This window comes from Heterodontus francisci, chromosome 18, assembly GCF_036365525.1.
Source record: "Heterodontus francisci isolate sHetFra1 chromosome 18, sHetFra1.hap1, whole genome shotgun sequence".
In the NCBI taxonomy this organism is placed as follows: domain Eukaryota; kingdom Metazoa; phylum Chordata; class Chondrichthyes; order Heterodontiformes; family Heterodontidae; genus Heterodontus; species Heterodontus francisci.
Genome location: NC_090388.1, coordinates 2,705,738 through 2,730,863, shown reverse-complemented (window position 1 = coordinate 2,730,863; position 25,126 = coordinate 2,705,738). Strand labels below are relative to the sequence as shown.

The 25,126-nt window shown below is 45.7% G+C and overlaps 1 protein-coding gene across 5 annotated transcripts in view; it reads right to left on the bottom strand.

The window, feature by feature from the left end:
- nav3 (neuron navigator 3) overlaps window positions 1–25,126 on the bottom strand; it is a 361,431-nt gene that overhangs the window by 198,905 nt on the left and 137,400 nt on the right. For all 5 annotated transcript variants that reach the window (XM_068050100.1, XM_068050098.1, XM_068050099.1 and 2 more), the window contains one exon: window positions 21,371–21,490. In XM_068050100.1, coding sequence (XP_067906201.1) covers window positions 21,371–21,490 — 120 coding nt within the window. The remainder of the gene's footprint in view (window positions 1–21,370; window positions 21,491–25,126) is intronic.

Below are 25,126 nucleotides of genomic sequence, written 5' to 3'. Positions count from 1 at the left end.
CAAGGACAGTCTAAGCAAGTACAGGCCAGTTAGTTTAAGATCAGTGATGGGTAAGGTTTTAGAAGAAATAATCAGGGGGAAAATATCAACAGATGCTTGGAGAGGTTTGTGTTAATTAAGGAGAGCCAGCATGGATTTGTAAAGGCAAGAACATGCTTGACTTGTCTAATTGAATTTGTTGATGAAGTAACAGACAAGGTTGATGAAGGGAATGTGGTGGATGTTGTCTATATGGATTTTAAGAAAGCATTTGCTAAAGTACCACATAAAAGGCCACATAAAACAAAATTGAAGCTCATGAAATAGGAGAGTCAGTGTCCAATTGGATTTTAAAAATTTGGCTTAAGGACAGAAAACAGCAAGTTATGGTAAAGGATTGTTTTTCAGACTGGAGGATGGTAGGCAATGGTGTTCCCCAACGGTCAGTGCTGGGACCACTGCTTTTTTGATATATATAAATGGCTTGGATCTTGAAAGACAGAGTAGAATCTTAACATTTGCTGATGACACCGAACTTGGAGGTGTGGCAAACAGTGAAGATGATATGAACTGCTTGCAACTAGACATAGATGGGCTGGCAGAATGGGTAGACAAGTGGCAGATGGAATTTAATACAGAGAAGTGTGAGGTGATGAATTTTGGCAGAAGGGATAGGGAGAGGCAATATAGACTTAATGACACAGTTCTAAAGCGTGTGTGGGAACAGAGGGACCTGGGGGTTCATGTGCATCAATCCTTGAAGTTGGCAGGACATATTGAGAGATTGGTTAGCAGAGCATATGGGATTCTGGGCTTCATAAATAGAAGCACTGAATTCAAAATCAGGGAAGTTATGCTGAACCTTTATAAAGCTTGAACTGGAGTATTGCATTCTGGTCACCACACTTTAGGAAGGATGTGAGGGTCCTGAAGAGGGTGCAGAGGAAATTTACCAGAAGGATTCCAGGGATGGAGGATTTTATCTACAAGGTTAGGTTGGAGAAGTTGAGGTTGTTCTCCCTGGAGCAAAGGAGACTGAGGGGAGATTTGATAGAGGAGTACATGATTAGTCCCTCATCTCTGATACAATTCTGCAAATCTCCTCTGCACCCTCTCCAAGGCCTTGTCATCTTTCCTCAAGTGCAGTGCCCAGAGTAAGACACAATGGTGCGAATTTTACCGGGCTGGGAGAGCCCCGCCGTGGGCCTCGATGCCGGGAAAGCCCCGCTCCATATTACCGGCGGCGAGGCCTCGTGACAGCCCCTTACCACTCGGTGACGGGAACATAATTAAAATATGTTAATACATGTAAATTTAAGAATTAATACTTATCTCGTCGTGCCGGCTGTCCCACTGCCATATTCTGGCCAGTTACCGGGACTTCCAAGGCGGCAAACTGGTTGGGAGTGGGGTGCAGGTAAGTTTTCAGGGTGGGTGGGGGAGTGGGGAAAACCATTGCGATTGGTGGAGGGGACGGTGGGAAGGGGTTGAAGGTGAAAGTTAATAATGTCAGGTGGGGGAAAGTGGAGATCGCAAGGTAAGTTTTTTGGGGGGGTGGGGGGGGAGAGGACAATTAATAAATTGTTTAGTCATTGGGGGTGTGGGAGAGGGGTTTGAATCTTTTAGTACATTTTTAACATAAATTTTATAATGTATAAAACTTGAAAAATTTAAATGAAGTTGAAGGGCTTGAAGCCCTTTTAAAATGTTACCAGGGACACAGCACCCGCCCCCTCCACATCATCGGGGATGGGGGGAGCAGTTCGCCCCATCCATTTAAATGAGCCACCGTACTAAATATCGCAGTGGCTCCGCACACTAAGCCTCACGCATGCACCCACAGGTTTTGAAGCTCGCTGCCGAAATCGAAAAAATTCAGCCCAATATTCTAGCTAGGCCGAACCAGTGTTTTATAAAGAATTAGGACAGCTTCCTTGCTTTCGTACTCTATGCCTCTATTTGTGAAGCCAGGAGTCCCATAGGCTTTTTTAACAGCTTTATCTATGTGAGGTGGCGAACAATCTTGGGCCAACCTCTGTGCATCGAACGGACCAGAGTTATACTGCTAGCCATGCATCCTTCTTGGTTGCAGTAAGGTCATCCACAGTGGAACTGTTGATGCTTGTGCATTGATACCAAGTTCCTCTCCCATAGCTGCTAACGTTGAAACCAAGGCCAGAATGGGCAGGATGATCTCTTGTAAATGTGATTAACATTTCATATGAAGTTTTGAAAACTTTGAGGCAATCAGATGGGTTGTGACCTGATGCTTAGACACACTAAAGCCTTAAAGGCAGTACATCACACCCTACCCATTAAATGCTGGATTTCAGCACACACAGACATTAAATTGACTTGGTAACTGTAAACCAGGCCATAGATTATTCTCCTTTATCAGCTCAAGAACCTCTGTCCCTCAGTCCCAAATAGATCCCGCAGTTTTTATACATATATTCATTGTCAAGCTGTGGGCATCACGGGCATGGTCAGTGTTTATTGTCCATCCTAGCTGCCCCTTGAGAAGGTCCTTCTTCTTGAACCGCTGCAATATGTGTGGTGAAGGTGTGTTTAAAACGGGAGTTCCAGGATTTTGACCAAGCAATGATCGATACACAGCCAATTATTTCCAAGTCAGGATGGTGTGTGACTTGGAGGGGAACTTGAAGGTGATGGTGTTCCTGTGCATCTGCTGCCATTATTTATGCACTTAATATTTAGAAACAAAATTGCACCGTAATGATTTAAATCTTAAACCATGGTGATATACCATCGAAAAGTGGTCATGTTCCATCTTTACCTCTGTGCAGATCTTGCTCCGGTGATAAATGCGTTGAAAGAAATTCTGGTTAAAGTCTCATTAAAGGACAAGCATTACAAACTCTGCTGGAATTATGTAGAGCCCATTATATAACGCTTTTCACAAGCTCAGGATGTTCCAAAGTGCTTTAGAGACAACGTTTTTAAATGCAGTCACTGTTGTAATGTAGGAAATGCTGTAGCCAATTTGCACACAGCAAGATCCCACAAATAACAATGTGATCATGACTAGATAATCTGTTTTAGTGATGTTGATTGAGGGATAAATCCTGAGAGTCTGCAGAGTCTCATCGACAGGTTTGCGTCTGCCTGCAATGAATTTGGCCTAACCATCAGCCTCAAGAAAACGAACATCATGGGGCAGGATGTCAGAAATGCTCCATCCATCAATATTGGCGACCACGCTCTGGAAGTGGTTCAAGAGTTCACCTACCTAGGCTCAACTATCACCAGTAACCTGTCTCTAGATGCAGAAATCAACAAGCGCATGGGTAAGGCTTCCACTGCTATGTCCAGACTGGCCAAGAGAGTGTGGGAAAATGGCGCACTGACACGGAACACAAAAGTCCGAGTGTATCAGGCCTGTGTCCTCAGTACCTTGCTCTACGGCAGCGAGGCCTGGACAACGTATGCCAGCCAAGAGCGACGTCTCAATTCATTCCATCTTCGCTGCCTTCGGAGAATACTTGGCATCAGGTGGCAGGACTATATCTCCAACACAGAAGTCCTTGAAGCGGCCAACACCCCCAGCTTATACACACTACTGAGTCAGCGGCGCTTGAGATGGCTTGGCCATGTGAGCCGCATGGAAGATGGCAGGATCCCCAAAGACACATTGTACAGCGAGCTCGCCACTGGTATCAGACCCACCGGCCGTCCATGTCTCCGTTATAAAGACGTCTGCAAACGCGACATGAAATCGTGTGACATTGATCACAAGTCGTGGGAGTCAGTTGCCAGCATTCGCCAGAGCTGGCGGGCAGCCATAAAGACAGGGCTAAATTGTGGCGAGTCGAAGAGACTTAGTAGTTGGCAGGAAAAAAGACAGAGGCGCAAGGGGAGAGCCAACTGTGCAACAGCCCCGACAAACAAATTTCTCTGCAGCACCTGTGGAAGAGCCTGTCACTCCAGAATTGGCCTTTATAGCCACTCCAGGCGCTGCTTCACAAACCACTGACCACCTCCAGGCGCGTATCCATTGTCTCTCGAGATAAGGAGGCCCAAAAAGAAAAAAAAGAGAAAAAAGAAATCCTGACCACGACATTGGGGAGAACTCCCTTACTCTTCGAAATAATGGACATGGAATCTTTTATGTCCATCTGAGAGGGCAGACAGGGCCTTGGTTTAACATCTCATATGAAAGATGGCACTCCCAACAGTACAGCACTCCCTGGGTACGTACAGGAGTGTCAGCCTGGATTTTGTGGTCAAGCCTCTGGAGTGAGACTCTGAGCCCATGATTTTCTGACTCAAAGGCCAGATGCAATTCACTAAGCCACGGCTAATAACTCTGTGGAATTACAGAAAGAATCATCTCAGCCCTGTACCAATTCTTCAAACTGTGTGCAGGTGATGATGAGGCAGTTTGAAATGGGTTTTGTTGAATCTGCTACATATATATATAGAAAAACAGTGACAACAATCTCATCAAGTGCTCTCCTAAAACTCCCTGCCAAATACTGTCAGGAATTCTAAGCACTGGTCTCGCTCTGTGACACTGTCATAGCAACAGCAATTTCTGCATAGTAACAGTCTCATTTCCCCCGAGATGATAACACAAAGACATTTCCACGTCTGTACTTTCTCCTGTTCTTTTGTTTTTTTACTTCTGTTCATATCAATGTGGAATTGGTTGAATTCCAGTGATCGAATTGGCTGATTACTGTTCCTAGTTCATGTTACAGTCCTAGATTCTCAACAGTGACCTACTTTCCCAAATTACTTCTCACCCATCCCCCAGCCCCTCACAACTGTTTCCTACAACAATGACAAGACTTGAAAAAGTACTTAAATGGGAGGTCATGAAAGGCACTATATAAATGGAAGTTTTTCTTTCTTTATTTCAAAGTTGTACTCCTAACTGGAGCAGGTTCTCTGTCAGGCATGTGTGTGGTGACACAACAAGGACAAAGTTGTCCAGTTTAGGAACCTTTTAGTCATGAGATGGCCTCTCGGCACATCTTCCAACTGGGTGTAAAATATCACCTGAGTGAAGCACATTGAGGAAAGCTTGTGCAACATTGGCTAATGGAGGGAAGGTTGAACTTGCTCCTATCCAGGTCTATGATCCTCCCAACCTCATTCTCTGCGATCTGCTCTGCCCTCGTGATCCTCTGCACCCAAGGGTTAAACAGCAACATTGTTCTGTAGAATTTCTTTTAAGGGGTAGATTTTGTGGCTCTCAGGCAGCAGGTTGTGGGTTCAAATCTCACTCCAGAGACTTAAGCACATAATCCAGGCTGACATTCCAATGTTGGAGGTGATGTCTTTCAGGAGAGAAGTTAAACCAAAGCCCCATCTGCCTTCTCAGGTGCATATAAAAGATACCAGGGCACAATTACAAGGAAGAGGAGAGGAGTTCTTCCATCATCACTCCCTACAGTGCCTGATCAATCAATACATAAAGCAGATTATCTGGTCATTTATTTCACAATTGTTTGTGGGATCTTGCTGTGTACAACTTGGCTGCTGTGTTTCCTACATTACATCATTGACTCCACTTCAAAAGTATTTCCTTGGCTGTAAAGCACTTTGGGTTGTGAAAGGTGTGATATAAATGCAGGTATTTCTATAAATTTAGATTCAGCACAATGGTGCACATCTTCAAATCAAAATGAATGGAAATGATTGAGGGATGGGAGTTACACAGGAGCTGGTGTCAGGAATGCTTAGACTTGTGCTAAGCCACAGAGGTGTCTGTGCTCCCACAATTTATTAAATACTCAATTACGAGTCCATCTAATTATTCTATGTATATCTGTTAAATAGGGGTGTATGGGGTGTTCAGATAGAGGTAGTACCCTTGTATTTTCTGTCAGCTGCATCCTATTTGTAGGATGCACTGGAATCACTGGTCCTCATCTACACCCAGCTCTCACGGCTGGCTCCAGGCGCCACACCCCGGTACACCGTCTCAACTGACAGGCGAAACGTAGTGAGGGGAGAAATGATGAACATGACACCACCTGGGTGGATGTCTTTCTTGATAAAGGTAACAGCCAGAGCGGAAGAATTCCAAGCGGCTCAAGTGACCATGTTCTGGACCAAAGGCGTACCACACCATATTGCGTGGGCTACGATTGTTGGTATACCAGCTATGGATAAATAGCAAGGGAAGGAGGGTCCCTTCAAGCCTTGGTCGGCAACCCACCCAGGAGAGGGAAATTCTGAATCCAAACCTACAGCTTGGAGACCTCGCTGCTGCCATCCCAGTTCGCTGGGCCATGACAGATGAGCTCCAGGTTTAAAGGGTGGGGTCAGTCAGCGCAAACTGCACCCACCTTAAAGCACCACTGCGCAGGCAGAAGGAAATCCATCCACCCCAACTAGAACTCAACAAGTAAGTCCTATAGCGACGGGAAAGGGGTGAAAACAGCAGGTGCAAGATGGCACTGGCAGCCACAGTTTCAATCCTACATGCAGGCGGCTCAGGATATTGTTCATTTAGATGATGACCATTTTGATCATCAGCCGGTAGCACCCTGAGTGACCAAGCAGCCTTTCTGAAAGACAGCACTGCTTGCTCCTGAATTGGAGAGGGGCCTAAACAAATGCTCGTCTCCCTACTACCCAGTTGGCTTGCCGTAGTCAACGGGCATCTCTTAATGCGGTCAAACTACGACAGAGAAGGAAACTCAAACTCTTAACCTCACTTCAAAAGGTGGGAAAAGAAGAAAAATTCTGAAACTCGCCTGCTGGAATGTGAGAACAATGCTCGAATCTGGTGACAACAGCCGTCCCCAACGACGCTCAGCCCTGGTGGCCCATGAGCTAACCAGACTAGACATTGATATAGCGGCCCTGAGTGAGGTCCACTTCTCAGAGCAAGGCGGCCGAACAGAACACAATGCTGGCTACACCCTCTATTGGTCAGGTAAACCTCAAAGTGAACAACGCCTCTTCGGTAATAAAAACAAGAAATGCTGGAAATACTCAGCAGGTCTGGCAGCATCTGTGGAGAGAGAAGTAGAGTTAATGTTTCAGGTCAGTGATGCCTCTTCTGTGTCAGCTTCATGGTGAAGAAGACTATCACCATTAAACTTTCAAGCCTGCCAATTGGCCACTCCGAACGCATCACGTCCCTGCGCCTGCCCCTCCAAAACCAGCAGCATGTAACCCTCATCAGTGTTTATGCTCCAACCCTGAAGGCTAACCCTGCTGACAAAGATAATTTTTACACAGATTTCCGTGAACTCATCCCAAATGCCCCTCCCAAGGACAAAATTTTCGTCCTTGTCGATTTCAACACCAGAGTGGGCCATGACAGCCTGGCATGGAAGGGAGTGCTCGGAAAGCATGGAGTTGGAAACTGCAATGAAAATGGACGTTTATTCTTGGAACTCTGTGCAGAAAAGCAGCTGTCCATAACCAACACCTTCTTTCAACAAAAAGATTGCTTCAAGACCACATGGATGCATCCCCGCTCTAATTACGTCTTGGTGCGCCAGTGTGGTCTAAAGGACGTCCTGCCTACTAGAGTCATGCCCAGTGCTGACTGTCATTTAGACAACCGGCTCGTTCATTCAAAGCTGAACTTCCACTTTATGCCTAAGTCCAAGAACAGGTCGAGAGACAACCCATCAAAGAAATTTCAAGTCAGCAACCTGCAAATCTCATCTTACAGAGATAGATATCAAACAACCTTACAGACTAGACTGGAACATCCTGATCTCACTGCTGATTCCACTCCAGAAGAACTCTGGGAACACATCAAAGCTGCAGTACTGGATACTTCCAATGAGGTCATCGGACCCAGCACCAGGAAGAATAGGGAGTGGTTTGATGAAAATGACAAGGAAATTCAAGATCTGCTAAAAATGATAAGGTCAGCTCATCAGACACACCTGGCTCAGCCAGCCATCCAAGAGAAAAAGACAGCCGACTGTCAAGCATGCAGCATCCTTCAATGTAAACTGAGGAACATCCAAAACGACTGGTGGATCACACACTGGTAGCATAAGAAGTTTCTATGAAGCACTAAAATCTGTCTATGGACCAGCATATCAGACCCAAAACCCCCTGAGGAGTGTCGATGGCAAGGCCCTACACACTGACAAGGACCTGGATCGCTGGTCGGAGCACTTTGAAACTCTCTTCAATGCCAAGTGCACAGTGCATGATACTGCCATCAATCACATCCAACAACAGCCTGTCAAGGAAGAATTGGAGGAGAGCCCAACTCTGGAGGAAACTGTGACCGTCATCAACCAGATGAAGATCAACAAAGCTCTGGAGTCGATGGAATTCCACCTGAAGCCTTGAAGCATGGTGACCCTGCCCTATACACCAAGCTCCAGGAGTTTTTCACAGCCTGCTGGGAACAGGGCAGGATTCCACAGGATCTTCGTGATGCCGTTATCATCATCTTGTACAAAAACAAAGGAGAAAAATCAGACTGCTCCAACTACCGTGGGATCACCCTCCTTTCTATTGCTGGGAAGATCCTCGCTAGAATACTTCTGAACAGGCTTGTGCCTACCATTGCAGAAGAAAACCTCCCAGAGAGCCAGTGTGGTTTCAGAGCAAACAGAGGCACCACAGACATGGTATTTGCACTCAGACAATTACAAGAGAAGTGTCGTGAGCAAAACAAAGGCCTGTATGTCACTTTCGTAGACCTCACCAAGGCATTCGACACTGTGAGCAGAGATGGACTTTGGAAAATCCTTGAAAAACTTGGATGCCCACCCAGGTTCCTGACCATGGTGAAGCAGTTTCATGAAAATCAGTACAGACAAGTCAAGCAAAACAACGACCTCTGGAGTCCCTTCTGAATCTCCAGTGGTGTGAGGCAGGGATGTGTGCTGGCCCCGACCTTATTCACCAACTTTTCCAGCATGATGCTGCAGCAGGCAACGGAAGACCTTAAGGAGGGAGTTTAGTTATGCTTCCGGACTGATGAAAACCTTTTTGACCTCAGGCATCTTCAAGCTCACACAAAGACACAAGAAAAACCCATCCGTGAACTTCTTTTCGCCGATGACTGTGCTCTCCTGGCCCACAGTCAGTCAGACTTGCAACGTATAACAACACATTTTTCCGAGGTGGCACAACTCTTCCAACTAAAAATCAGTTTAAAAAAAACTGAAGTCCTGCATCAGCCTGCACCTCAAGAAGAATATAAACCACCAAGCATTGTCATCGAGGGAACCGAGCTGAATGCTGTCAAGCAATTTACTTATTTGGGGAGCGTCATCTCGTTTGATGCCGCCATAGACAAGGAAGTGGACAATCGGCTCTCAAAAGCAAACAGTACATTCGGCAGACTCTACAAGTGTGTGTGGAGTAACCACAGCCTCAGAGTACAGACCAAACTCAAAGTGTACAAAGCCATAGTCCTCACCACCCTTCTGTATGTCGCCGAGCCATGGGTCCTATACCGCTGTCATGTACACCTTCTAGAGCACTTCCATCAGCGCTGCCTCCACAGCATCCTCTAGATCCACTGGCAGGACCACATCACAAACATTGAAGACCAGGAAACAGCCAACATCACCAGCATCGAGGCCATCCTCCTGTAAAGACAACTGTGTTGGGCGGGTCACATTGCCCGGATGGACGACAGTCACTTGCCCAAGATCGTGTTGTATGGAGAGCTGACCACTGGTAAATGGAACAGAGGGGCCCCATGCAAACGTTTCAAGGACTCCCTGAAGAAGTCCCTCTCTGTGCTCCACATGTGACCATCGCCAATGAGAAGCGCAGGCCATAGGTCGTGATGCCCGGAGTTGCTACATCAGGAGGGTTACAGACACCTTTGAGACTGAGTGAAGAACCAGCATGAAAGAGAAAAGGAGGAGAATGATAGGTCCAATTGCTCCCAGCAAAGACTATACCTTCACTTGTACCCACTGTGGGAGAATCTGTCGGTTACGGATAGGCCTGACTAGCCACCAGTGGGCCTGCAACCAATGAGTACAACCTTCCTAAAATCTCCATCCGTGAAGAAATGCCAAGAGATATGTTAAATAATCCCAAATGCTAAATGGATTTGATGGAGTAGTTACAAAGAAATTATTTCCTCTGGTGGGGAATAAAGAACGAGGTGACATCATCTTAAAATTAGAGCCAGCCATTCAGGAAGCAAATCTTCACACAAAGGACCGTGGAAATCTGGACATCTCTCCCTCAAAAGGCTGTAGATACTGGGGGACAATAGGAGCTTTCAGGACTGTGATTGATAGACTTTTGTTAGATATGGGTGTCAGGGGATATGGAGTAAAGGAGGGTAAATTAAGTTAAGATACAGATCAGCCTGACAGGTTGAATGCCTTACTGCTTTCCCAATTGTAGACTTAAGAACTCAGAATTTACATTCACCACTTAATCAAAGATTATTCCTAAATCACCATCTTGAAGACACCTTTTTAATACCAGAGATGCGTGCCAGCATCTTCTGGCCCCTACACATCACAAGTTCAGTGTTGGCAAGAAATGGTTTTGGGCTGGAAGACTAAACATTCAGAGTGAAAATCAGGCCTCAAAGCCCCAAAGTGTCTTCAATGATAACAGCATCAGGCTCCCTCCCTCCCCCAAGGACAGTCTGCCCTTGTCATCAGGAACACAGGAGCAGGAGGAGGCCATTCAGCCCCTCCAGCCTGGTGTGCTGCTATTCAATTAGATTGTGACTGATCCTTCTCATAATTCCATTTATCCGCCTTGGTTCCATAAACCTTTTGCCGAACAGAAATTGGTCAATCTCAGTTTTGAAATGTTCAGTTGACCCCCAGCCTCACAGCTTTCTGGGGGAGAGAGTTCCAGATTTCCACTCCCCTTTATGTGAAGAAGTGTTTCCTGACATCACCTCTGAACGGCCTGGCTCGAATTTTCGGGTTCTTCCCCCTTGTTCTGGACTCCCCCCAGCAGAGGAAATAGTTTCTCTCTATCAACTCCTTTACATCTTAAACACCTCAATCACTTCATCCCTTAATCTTCTATTTGCAAAGGGAATACAAGCCTCCTCTAAACGACCTCATCATTTAACCCTTTTAGACACGATATCATTCTGGTAAAACAAAACAAAAGCAAAATACTACGGATGCTGGAAATCTGAAATAAAAACAGAAAGTGCTGGAAACACTCAACAGGTCTGGCAGCATCTGTGGAGTGAGAAGCAGAGATAACGTTTCAGATCACTGACCTTTCATCAGAACCTGATAAATCTGTGCTGGGCCTCCTCCAAGGCCAATAGATATTTCCTGCGGTGCGGTGCCCAGAATGGAACGCGTTCTGAGGTCAGGTCAGGCTCTGACTGTGACTGATACTACAATTACTATTTGTATATTTGTACCAACAGTACAGTTAAGAATGTGAGTGCAACCTTAATTAGGCGATCAAAACACAATTATCATAAAAACTTTCACTATGCTTGATCAGTAAGCTTGCATCATCCTACACGGAGAAAATACATATGTTTTTGCCAACGTTTTTACCCTTCACACGAAGGGGAGTGGAAATCAGGAGCTCTTTCCTCCAAAGGGCTGAGGATACTGGAGGATGATTGGAGCTTTCAGGACTGTGATTGATAGACTTTTATTGGGTATCAAAGGATGGAGAGAAAAGGTGACAAATGGAGTTGAGTTGCAGATCAGTCATGATCTAACTGAACTGAGCAGCAAGGAGCTGAATGGCCTTCTCCTGTCCCTAATTTGCATAACAAATAGAAGACGGAGAACTACACTTCCTCGTGAATTGCAGCATTGCATTGGAGTGCTGATTTTCCACAATTCGCACACATTTCCCTTCCTGTTGGCTCTTGCTCACAGCTGGGACCATCTACAAGGCTACCAATGGAAGCTTCATTGATCCCTGGAGGGAGAAATGGGAGCCCATGGGTAGGCAGGCTTGGTGCCAGCAGCCTGGGGCACGGTTGCTTGCCAACGCTTTTGAGAGGAAAATGATGCACAACAGGAGCGGGGCCCACATAAGGCAGAAAGAGAGATGTGCCAAACACTCCCTATTCCATTAACAACCAGTAGCTGTTTGTAAGATAAATTCTGATGCTCTCAGTACCTGGCAGGGAAGCTTCATATAATTGGCCCTGACAGGTTACCTCTGACCCACTTTACAGTTTATGGAAAATGCATCAAAAGAGCCTCAATCCACAGAAAAATATTTTGTGGAATATTTGGGTCAACAGTTTGGTTACTAGCCATTTTTATGTTTGCCATATCAGTCCTCTCCGGTGCTGCTGTTGCTGGTTATGTAAAAGCTCTCCTGGGTATGATTAATGTTAATATCAGTTCTGTCCTATGCTGCACCACAAACTCTGCTTATATTAGCCCTCCATGGGCTATCGTTTTCTGAACTGCACACACTGAAATGAACATAGTTTTCCACTTCAGTTCTTTTTGCATTAATTGGTGGATAAGAGGCTTATAGTAAGTCATATGTTATTGCTTTTCCAACACTCATGCTGTCAACGGAGATTTAAACCTAGTCCAGCAAACAAATGCAGAGCCCTTGAATTGTTTACACCTTGGCCGGAATTGTACATCGGACCAGAGGTGATGAGCCCACCTCCGCTGGGCCTGCAAGCCATGATTTTACGTGGCCGAGGCCCTTAATTTGCCTCGGGTGGGACTTACGCCCCTCGGAGGCAGCAAGTCCCGCCTCCAGCTGCCGACCAATCAGTGGGCCAGCAGCTCCTCAGTCCTGAGTTCCAGCTGGACCCTGGCGAGGCGAGGGAGTCACTCGAGAGGTGGGGAGGAGATGCTCCAGTGGGGCTGGCTTGTGCTACAGGTGGAATCTCATGGGTCACAGGGTGCCCAATCAGGAGGGTCCCCCACAGCCCACAAGGAGGCCACCAGGTTTTACTGGATGGCCTTCTGAGCTACTGAACTGCCCACCCGCAGCTGGTGATATGCCAACAGTGGTGGGAGGAGGTCCTTAAGTGGCAATTAATTGGCCACTCGAGGGCTTTAATTGACCTGCAGTGGACGGGCCGTTTGTTACTTCCCCTGCCGCTCATAATATTACAGTGGGGGCAGGAACCCCGGACCAGAGGTCGGTGAGGCAAGGTGGCTGGGGCCAGTCTGGAAGGCCCCGGCGTGTGGGGTGGGGGAATGTGAGGTGGGCATTCAGTCCAGGCGGAGGGGAGTCCCGGGAGGTGAATTGGTTCCAGGTGGGGGGCCTCTGTGGGCCACTAATGGCCAATGGAGGAGGGCTCCCCACCCCAAGCTCACAGGGACGGTGCCTTGTGTTGCAAGGCAACCATCCCCCATGGCAGAGGCCCCCCACACTGCTGGTAAGAACCCATTGGTGGCAGGAAGAGGCCTTTAAGTGGCCGTTAATATGACAGTTAGGGGCCTCGATTGGCCTCAGGATGGCAAGGCCGTCATCGGCCTATACCGCCACCAGGAAGGTCAGGCCCTGCAATCCCAGTGTCGGCTTCCATGGCAGCCACTGCCCCTCCAATTCTCTGGTCCCCCCACCCCCCAACCATGGAACCACGGAACCTGCTGTGGGGGGGGGGGGGGGGTGGCGGGGGGAACAACAATATCCAGCCCGTTATGTGGGAGGAGTGGGGTCATTAGATAGAAATTTGGAGCAGCAATTTTGGATGATTTTTCCATCTAACCGAGGACGCTGAGATGAATTGTATCGCACTTACTGTCCATGATGAAATCAGAGTCAACAGAAAACAGGGACTGAATCTGTGAAACAACAGGGAGGCCACTTATAGCTTTCTAACTGCCTGCACCTGTCAAGCAGCATTTGGAAAGTGGTCTGGAAAGGAGAAAGCAAAAGTAGAGAGAGAGGGAGAGACAGAATGAAAGGGAGGGACAGGGACAGAGAGAGGGAGTGAAGTACAGACAGACTGAACGTGAGATATGAAGAGAAAGAAAGGGAGACAGAGAGAAGCAAAGAAACAGAGATAAAGGGACCATGATAGAGAAGGATGACATGCAGTCACACAGACTCACACACATAGTAATGGGAAAAGAGACAGAGAGACAGTGACATACGCACATGCACAAAGATAGAAAGAGAGAGGGGGAGACAGAAACAGGCAGGCAAACTGTGGGTGAAAGACAAAGAGAGAGAAATACCAAAAGACAGTCAGACAGACAGATAGACAGAGACAGATGGAAAGCATCAGAAAGGGAGAGAGATAGATATAGAAACATACAGAGACAGAGGCAGAGACAGGCATACATAAAGATGGGGAGAGAGAGTGAAAAAGGGACAGAGACAGGCAGGGGGATAGATGCGAGAGATTAAGACTGAATGAATGAGAGAGAAAGATAGAGACAAAGAATGAAAATTAAAAACAAGAGGAAGCTAATAGGGAGATTAACTCTGAAAGCAATGAGAAATATAAATGACAAAAAGAAAAAGCAAATAAATGGAATTCAAATGAAGATAAAATAAAGAAGAGGGAAAGAGTTAAAGAAATAGACAAAATACCCCCCAGTGGTTCAATTGCTAAAAGCAATATCTAACAGTCATATCAAACTGAACACCCAGGGTTTGCTTCCTCATATCTCTGTAACCTCCTCCAGCCCCTACACCCTCCCTATCTCTGTAACCTCCTCCAGCCCCTACACCCTCCCTATCTCTGTAACCTCCTCCAGCTCCTACACCCTCCCTATCTCTGTAACCTCCTCCAGCCCCTACACCCTCCCTATCTCTGTAACCTCCTCCAGCCCCTACACCCTCCCTATCTCTGTAACCTCCTCCAGCCCGTACACCCTCCCTATCTCTGTAACCTCCTCCAGCCCCTACACCCTCCCTATCTCTGTAACCTCCTCCAGCCCCTACACCCTCCCTTTCTCTGTAACCTCCTCCAGCCCATACACCCTCCCTATCTCTGTAACCTCCTCCAGTCCCTACACCCTCCCTATCTCTGTAACCTCCTCCAGCCCCTACAACCCTCCCTATCTCTGTAACCTCCTCCAGCCCCTACAACCCCCCTATCTCTGTAACCGACTCCAGCCCCTATACCCTCCCTATCTCTGTAACCTCCTCCAGCCCCTACACCCTATCTCTGTAACCTCCTCCAGCCCCTACAACCCCCCTATCTCTGTAACCGACTCCAGCCCTTACACCCTCCCTATCTCTGTAACCTCCTCCAGTCCCTACACCCTCCCTATCTCTGTAACTTCCTCCAGCCCCTAAACTCTCCCTATCTCTGTAACCTCCTCCAGCCCCTAAACTCTCCCTATCTCTGTAACCTCCTCCAGTCCCTACATTCTCCCTATCTCTGTAACCTCCTCCAGTCCCTACACTCTCCCTATTTCTGTAACCTCCTCCAGCCCTTACACCCTCCCTATCTCTGTAACCTCCTCCAGCCCCTACACCCCTCCCTATCCATGTAACCTCCTCCAGTCCCTACACTCTCCCTATCTCTGTAACCTCCTCCAGTCCCTACACTCTCCCTATCTCGGTAACCTCCTCCAGTCCCTACACTCTCCCTATCTCTGTAACCTCCTCCAGCCTCTCTCCAAACTTGCTGTTCCTCTGATTCTGTCCCCTGGTTCTCTCCCCTACCATTGGTGGCCCTGACTTCAGCAGCCAATACACATGGCTGTGGAATTCCTTTCCTAAACCTCTCTAGCTCTCTCTCCTTCTTTAATACCTCTGTTTGACCAAATTTTCAGTAACCCCTCCTAATTTTTCCTTTAGTTTGCTGCCCATGTTGTTGGTTACCACTCTCCTTGTGTCTTGACATGTTTCTCTATTTAAAGGTGCTACATAAATGCAAGTTCCTGCTGCTCTTTGCGATACCTGTTTTGCTCTAATTAATCAGTGGAAGCAGTTCCCGAACCCACATTCTTTGCCAAATCTGAACTGTTCAGGCATTGCAACTAAATGATCATGATACCTACATTAGAAGAGATTTTGCAGCTCCATTGACAGGTTTATCACACTATTGATAACACTATTAAATTCAGCAACAGTTTCATTAATATGTCCCCTGCGTGGAATAACCAGGGGTCTGTAATGGCACACAGTGATTCAGGGGAATGACCAAAGTGTAGACTGATAAAATCACTTGTCCTGTGGAATGTCATTAGTCTCAGAGAATCAGCACATTATAATCACATTTTGTTTATAGTGAAGTCATTTCAATGTATCTGTCATGTATTCAGTCATAAAAATAAACATAACCTTGTGAGTATTGTCATTTAAGATTGGCTAAGGATACATGTCATAATCAGTCAGAGTCTCCTGTCCCTCATTCTTCAAGTGTACAAAGCTTGATAAAAGTTTGTTAGGAGAAATTAATGAATTAAAAAGTATTTGAACTCAACAATTCTTGCGACTTTAGAAATATTATTGCTGTGCCACTCTGCTGACAGTAAACCCGAGGATGTGAGGTTTCATAAGGAAACACAATGTGAAATTCTGCCGCTAAAGCAGAGGTGTATGTCCCTTTAAGAGTATAAATTCTAACTGTTGTTATGTGAACATTAAGTGAGGTGATGCACAGATCAATTATGAGACTGCAGGCACTGTTGCTCCATTATGTTCTGCACATTACAAACATGCCGTTTGTTGCTTTATACCTTTTTCCAAGCTATATTTTGGTATCAGGCAGCATGTGGCAGACAGGTAGTGCACATGTACATTATATAGAGACATGAACAAATTGCTACTATATCTGTGTTTGTAGCTCCTTCGGGCGTAGAAACCAGTCTGTGCTGCACCCGTGTTTTGGGTGTATAACATACCAATTTAACAGTGCAACAATCTGAGCTGATACTGCACATGTTGATGCCACTATTAAATTCATCGTCTTTGGCCTCCTTGTCTCGAGAGACAATGGGTAAGCGCCTGGAGGTGGTCAGTGGTTTGTGGAGCAGCACCTGGAGTGGCTATAAAGGCCAATTCTAGAGTGACAGACTCTTCCACAGGTGCTGCAGAAAAATTTGGTTGTCAGTCATTGGTCACAGAGCTGTCTTTTTTAGGGCTTCCCAGTCAGAAACCTTCATCAGACATTAAGCTTTTTAAATATGTAAATTAACAGCCTTACACCTGATCTAGGGTCCCATTGAGAAATTAGTCAGTGATGAGTAAGGCACAGCTCGGGTCTTGTGTTTCGGGTGTCGCTGGTCATGTAGTGACACGTCTGAGCGCGAAAACAGGCTCAGACTAATCTCTGTCACACTTTGTTATGGAAAGAAGAAGAAAGAAGGACACATTGATACAGAGATTAAAATTTATAACAATTTAAAGAGATTTGCATTTATATAGCACCTTGTGTGACCTCAGGACATCCCAAAGTGCTTCACAGTGACTGATGTAATTTTTTTGAAATGTAGTCACTGTTGCAACATGATAACGACCTGTTTTAGGTGTTGGTTGAGGAATAAATACTGGCTACAACACCTGGGATAAACTCTCCTGCTCTTCTTCAAATAGAGCCATGGGATCTTATATGTTCACTTGAGAGGGAAAGACAGTGTTTTGATTTACTATTGCATCTGAAAGACAGCACTTCGAATAGTACAGCACTCTCTCAGTACTGCACTGGAAGTGTTAGCTTAGATCATGCACTCAAGTCTCTGGGATGGGTTTGAATCCACAATCTTCTGCTGTGACAAGAGCTCTCACACTGAAAGGAACAGGTCTGTTGTTTATGTGTGAATATTTAGCACTCCAGTGTAAAATCTGCAAAATCCCCTTTTGCACAATCTCTGATGACTTAACTCTAAATGGGCCTCATTCCTTTAGTAAAAGCAAAATACTGCAGATGCTTGAAACCTGAAATAAAAGCAAAAAGTGCTGGAAATACTCAGCAGGTCTGGCAGCATCTGTGGAGAGAGAAGCAGAGTTAACGTTTCAGATCGATGACCTTTCATCAGAACTGGCAAAGGTTAGAAAAGAATTAGGTTTTAAGCAAGTGAAGAGGAGGTGGAGTGGGGGAGAGAACAAAGGGGAAGGTGTTTGATAGGGCAGAGGGCAGGAGAGATTAAATGAAAAAGATGTCATGGGATAAAGGCAGAGAGTGTTAATAGCAGAATAATGAGCAGCTCTGACTACATGAATACAGGCACATGATAAAAAAATAAAATAAAATATGTAAAAAAAAGGTCAGTCATGCTCTGAAGTTATTGAACTCAATGTTCAGTCCACAAGGCTGTAGTGTGACTCATCGAAAGATCAGGTGCTGCTCCTTGAGCCTGCATTGATATTCACTGGAAGACTGGAGCAGGCCAAAGACAGAAATGTTGGCATGAGAGCAGGGGGGTGTGTTGAAATGGCAAACAACCGGAAGTTCGGGGTCATGCTTTCGGACTGAGTGGAGGTGTTCCACAAAGCGGTTACCCAGTCTGTGTTTGGTCTCCCCAATGTAGAGGAGACCACATTGTGAGCAGCGAATACAGTATACTACATAGAAAGAAGTACAAGTAAATCACTGCTTCGCCTGAAAGGAGTGTTTGGGGCCTTGGATAGTGAGGAGAGAGGAGGTAAAAGGGAAGGTATTACACCTCCTGCAATTGCAGGGGAAGGTGCCGTGGGAAAGGGACAAGGTATCATAGGTGATGGAGGAGTTCCTTTAGCTTGTTTGCTGATTTTAGAAAGTTCTGGAAGATGCTCATTGAGTATTCAAAGAATATTTTATGTGTTGTTTTCTTTCTTGAGTGCTCACATAGGGCTCCTGACACAAAGCCATTTAAGGAATTTCAATTTATGTCACAGTGGGGGAGTGTTTAAACCATCTCAGTTTATTGGAAATGGACTGCAGAGGTAGTTCACCCACCAGCCAGACACGTGCAAAGTAAAGCCTAATGGGTGACGGAAGAGAATGGAGCTGGCAATGGGGTTGAATACTAAAACAGGCTCCTTCACATTGTAATCATAAAATAGCTCAGCTGAAAGACTGACAATTCTTGCAGCGAGTAAACCTAATTGCACCCACATCAGAAAATTTCTAAATTTTCCCAAATCTTTAACATCTTCTCAAAGAATTGGTCAGAAGTGTGTTTAGCAATGGAAGAGTTCCAATACAGTAAAAGCTTTATTACCCGGCATTTTACCAACTGGAAAGATCTATTATCTGGAATTTCCAAAATCTTCCGAGGCTTGTCTCCCAATGCTGAGTTTTCCCGAGTGCAGCTGATTGTTCTGGGCATTACTGTACTGTAGGTAGTGACGCTGCCGATAGTCTTCTTCGTGGTGCTGCCTGCAGTGCATCTTGTTGTGTCACTGTGCTTATGTAGTATCACGATTTATCCCCCCGTCACCTTCAACATCTAATGCTTTACTGTAATTTATATATTAAGTTTACTGTTCCACAAAAATTCGATGCATCTTTACTGCCTCAAGACTTCTGTCTTGTACATCTTCTTGTTCTTTGCATGTAATCATTTCACTTAAAATTAAAACTATTGCATTATATTATCTTGGTAGTATGACTCTTGATTAACCAGAATTTTCGATTACCCAGCACCCCTCAGGTCCGGTGCATGCTGGATAACAAAGCTTTTACTGTAGTTGAGTTTTCTCCATTTCTACAACTTTCCCCCCCGTTCCAATGATTTTTGGTCACGCTTTTCCATCAGTATTTGCCATTGTAACTAGCTATGTCCCTATGTCAACTGTCATGATGTAATTGCAAGTTCTGGTCACTAGATGACTCGGTGAAGTGAGTTTCCAAAGTCTTGCTCCCATTCCAATAGAGTAAGGGGTATATAATGAGATGGGTGAGCTGCTGAATGGAGTTTGAAACATAACTGGAGGGATGTGATTGTTTATTTTGAGAAATAAACAGACTATTCCCTTCTGGAAGGAGAATGATTGGGAAACAAACGCTCTTTATGGTACAGCTGCTATTGGTAGCTGGAAGCATATTCCTACTGTCATACCAATCTCCATGTCAATAATCTACTACACCCAGCAAAGGAGGATTTACTCTTAGACTGTGGCACACAGAATTTAATCCGGATCAATCTCACACTGCGGTTGGGAGAATGGGAGAAAGATACAGTCATGGGTCCATGGTTTTATGAAGGCACACCTTCGTTAACCAGCCTGACAATAATCTGAGACTCACAACACAGCTGGGAGGAGAAACTAAAATAATCCACTATTTCAGGTAAGAATAGGCTATTGGCAGGTAAAACCTCCCAGGGTAATTACAGAGGAGGAAGGCCATTCAACCCATCTTAATTCATCCATCCAGATGTCTGACAGTCCACTCTTGATTCTGTGACCTCAGAATTTTTGTATTGCTATTCTACTGGGAGGTCCATTCCAACTATTGATCATTCTATGTGTAGAGAAAGATTACCTTATATCAGCCCTAAAGTTACCTATTACTAGTTTGAACCCCTGTCCCATTTCCAAATTTAAATTATAATAATATGCTGAATTTACCCTTAGTTATCTTCTCTATAAGATCACCTCTTGGATATCTCTTTTCCAATCTGGAAAGTCAAAGATTTTCAAGTCTTCCCTTCCCTTCATAACCCAGGTTCCTGATACTGGAGGATCAGTCTTGTAGCTCTTCCCTGCACTGCATTCCTCCAATTCTGCTCTCTTGCAAATGCCGAATTCCTTTGCTCCACCATTGGCGGCTGTGTCTTCAGCTACCTGGATCCTAAGCTCTGGAACTCCCTCCCAAAACTTCCCTGTCTCTCCACCTTCATCTCAACCTTTAAGCTTTTGGTCACCTGTCCTGATATCTCCTTATTTCCCTCAGAGTCAATTCTTTTCTGTATGTGCTCCTGTGAAGCACCTTGGGATGTTTTACAATGTTGAAGGTGCTATATAAATGTAATTTGATGCTGTGGTTGCCTCCAGCACCTGAATGTCTTGCTGTCATCTTGTCAAACAGATCGGACTCAGGTTTGAGGTGCAGTCAGACCAGAGTTTGCCACCACCTTCTCAGACACAGGGGTGGGAGTGAGTTTGGAAGTTAGTGGTTCAAATAGGCCGCTTCCCTTTCCCATTCCATTTCTGCCAGTTCCTCTGCTTGGCGGCCAATTGCTTTGGTGTTGAATGTGACTCAGGCTGGAATCTCCCCCCGCCCCCCACAGCACAGAACTGTGAGCATCTGAATTGTGAGGAATTGTGACACCTACTGGTTTGTGGGCCCCAGATGTCTGAGTCCGTTAAAAGCGAGGTGCAAAAAAAAAAAATTGTGTTGTGGCTTGCACTTTCAGACAAGTGGTCTGATGCCCACCAATGTTTCCAGTAGGTAAGTCTCCATGGGAACAGAGGAGATAAACAGTAATATTTACCTCAGACTTTGTCACAGGGATGAGTTTCAATAGCTCTTGTGGCCTATTCTCAACCAGAACCTTTCTTACATTTCAAAACTCATCCCCTGGGAGCCAGTAACAGATGTCACAAACATTGAGTTAACTCCATACAACTCTCACTTTCTCTGTTGTCACACTCTTACCTATCAACATCTCCCGAGACATCAGGCACGCCTCTCTGTATGACATCACGTGTGGCTGATATGTCTGGGATCCGGTTTATGCTCCGAGTGTACAGGTTCAGCCCTCCATCAGTCATATACCTGGAAAGAGAGGGAATGGTTAATAAAGTCCCCATTGTATCTCTAGCTCCATGAGGCTCCAAATCAATAATACTGACTAGAAAAACCTATCATAGAGTTACAGTACAGAAGGAGGCCATTCGGCCCATTAAGTCTAAGCCGGAAGCTTCCCCACAAAATGAGGAAGGTTCATTGACCTGAAACGTTGGGCTGAATTTTCCTGGTCCTGTGGAGATGGTTTCGAAACAGGGGAGAAGGAAACGAGTGAGAAACCCCATCGGGACAGCTCCCCAATGCTGCCCTACCTCTGGCAACATCCCAGGTGTGGCTACCACAGGAATGAGCATTCCACTCCATGGAGGCAGGCTGACAATGAAGCCAAGTACAGCCCAAATCAAGGGCTATTTTCCCCCAGCATGGCAACTTTCCCAGTGTTGCACGGGCCTCCTGTTGTGTTGGTGTTGCTATGGAAAAGGACATAGCAGGGGCAGGATATGGGCATCTCATAAGTAATTAAATATGCAATAAAAACATTGAGACTGGAACTGTAACAGAGCTGTATGGTTATTTGAATGCAGGATACCCTACAACAAACTTCTATCGAAACTGATTAATTCACAGCATTTAAAAAAGAATTAAACATTTGAAGAATAAGCCATATGAAGAGAACACCAGTAAATTAAGGTGAGAAAAGTGACATAATGACAAAATGGCCCTTGTGTTTTTAAATGGAGACATTTCTTTGGGACAGCTCCTTTAAATCCAAACTGTAAGTGAACAGCTCACCATGGAAAGATAAATTAACACAAGAAACTGTAGGTCACGTTTTTTCTGCAAGAATCCTGAGAGGCACAGCTCCAATTGACTCTTGCAGTTGTTGTACGGAGTACTTAACTCTTTCACTGCCACCCACCATGTCATGGGCTTGAACGAAATGCTGTTGGCAGTAAAATAAACCTAGACTGAGATTAAGGTTGGTGCTCACATGCAATTAATAGAATCATAGAATGATATAGCACAGAAAGAGGCCATTCGACCCATCATGCCTGTGCCAGCTCTTTGAAAGAGCTATCCAATTAGTCCCACTGCCCCACTCTTTCCCCATGCATCTGTGCAGCATTCTGTAAGGCCCAAGCAGGAAAATGACACTGTTCAGGGAACAGACACCTCAAACAATCACCCACGTGCAAAGCAATGGATGTGGTCAAACGCTGCATTAGAGGTCTTTGTCTGAAGGAAAGCAGGAAGGAGGGATAGAGAGAAAGAACAAGGATGCATTTCTGTAGTGCCTTTCACATCCACAGGATGGCCCAGAGTGTTTTACTGATGAGGTATTGTTTTTGTAGCACTGTTGCTCTTGTAAAACAGGGAAACACAGCAACCAACTTTCACTTAGCAAGACCCCAATAAGAGAAATGAGCTAATTGCCAGCTTAGTCTATTTTCTTGGCATCATTTGAGGGATTAATATTGGCCAGGACACCATGGAGAACTCCCCTGCTCTTCTTCGAAATAGTGCCATGGGATCTTTTACTCCCACCTGAGAAGGCGAGCCCAATAAACATCTCACTACCATACTGCTTTTTCAGAATGAACAAGGGCAACAGTGAGACTAATTGAAAAAAATACATTGCTAACTCGACCCGAGACCCATCCGATGTGATTTTCCAGAAGGGCACGAACAACATTCCCTCCCATTTTGTTTGGTGTGCGCAGGTGAATTATTTAAGTGCTCGGCCTCTTTAAATTTGTTTTGCAGCCACTCATGCGCAATGACTTTTCATGGCCTGCTCGGAGCCATTCGGGAGCAGCCGCACAGCTTATAGGGAACATTGGGCTTGACTCGGGTAAGAGCCTCATTCAAATACTGAAACCAGGTTGTGAAGTGTAGTCACTGTTGTAATGTAGTAAACACAGCTGTCAATTTGTGCACAGCAAGCTCCCATAAACAGCAATGTGATAATGATCAGATAATCTGTTAGTTAATTATGTTAATTGAGGAATAATTATTGAGTGCGGGAAAATGGCACACTGACACGGAACACAAAAGTCCGAGTGCATCAAGCCTGTGTCCTCAGTACCTTGCTCTACGGCAGCGAGGCCTGGACAACGTATGTCAGCCAAGAGCGACGTCTCAACTCATTCCATCTTTGCTGCCTCCGGAGAATCCTTGACCTCAGGTGGCAGGACCGTATCTCCAATGCAGAAGTCCTTGAGGCAGCCAACATCCCCAGCATATAAACCCTACTGAGCCAGCGGTGCTTGAGATGGCTTGGCCATGTGAGCCGCATGGAAGATGGCAGGATCCCCAAGGACACATTGTACAACGAATTCATCACTGGTATCAGACCCACCGGCCGTCCATGTCTCTGCTTTAAAGACGTCTGCAAACGTGACATGAAGTCCTGTGACATTGATCACAAGTTGTGGGAGTCAGTTGCCAGTGATCGCCAGAGCTGGCGGACAGCCATAAAGACGGGGCTAAAGTGTGGCGAGTCAAAGAGATTTAGCTGTTGGCAGGAAAAAAGACAGAAGCGCAAGGGGAGAGCCAACTGTGTAACAGCCCGGACAAACAAATTTATCTGCAGCACCTGTGGAAGAGTCTGTCACTCTAGTATTGGCCTTTATAGCCACTCCAGGCGCTGCTTCACAAACCACTGACCACCTCCAGGTGCTTACCCATTGTCTCTCGAGACAAGGAGGCCAAAGAAGAATTATTGCCAGGGACATCAGGGATATCCCCTCTTCAGAATAGTGCCACAGGGACAGTTATGTCCAGCTGAGAGGCCAGACAGTTTAACATCTCATCTGAATAATAAATGGCACCTCCATACTGCATTGGAATATCAGCCTGGATTTTGCACTCCAGTCTCTGGAGTGGGACTTAAACCCACAATCTTGGGATTCAGAGCTCAAGAGTGCTACCTACTGAGTCACACTAACACTGCACATGGTAAACTTCTGTAATGAGTGTTGAACACACAACTTGCTGACTCAAAGGCAGGCATACTACCCACTGAAACTAGAAATGATGCTGTAGCCTGTTTAGCCTTAAATTGCATTTGCGCCCACATGATAACAGTCTTGCTTGTTATGTGTCTTTATTGAACTGCCTGCTGATGGATGCCTGCAGTGAGTGCCTCATGGTACAGGTCACATGACTACGGGAAACCAGAAGGTACATTAGTACAATATTGCATTTCTATCCCAAACATCCCCTCTTTCATACAAAACAAAAAAATTGCATGCATTATCATTTACACTGTGAGTTGCCCAAGTTACCCACTATGCATACAACTGCTCTCATGCATTAGCAGTTCGTTATTCTCGTCAGTCTCTGCACATGCATTCCACACATAGTCATTAAATCGTGCCAGTCTCTTAAAGGTACATGTGTGCGTTGTTGTTGGCTCTTCATCTGGGTGATTTTCCTTCTCCAGGGAGTGTCGTTCCCATGTCACTTGTTGCCGCGGTAACTGTTGTTGTTCCATTTCCGTTGTTGGGGTGCTGTGGAACTCTGGGACTGATGGTTGATCTGTGGTCTGTGCAGATGGTGAGTTCTCATCTTCCTGATCGGCCACCTGTAGTGAAGAAACAGCTTCTGCAGTTGTGCTTGCATTGTGACGGTATATCGGGTTGTTCACTTACACTGTGTACG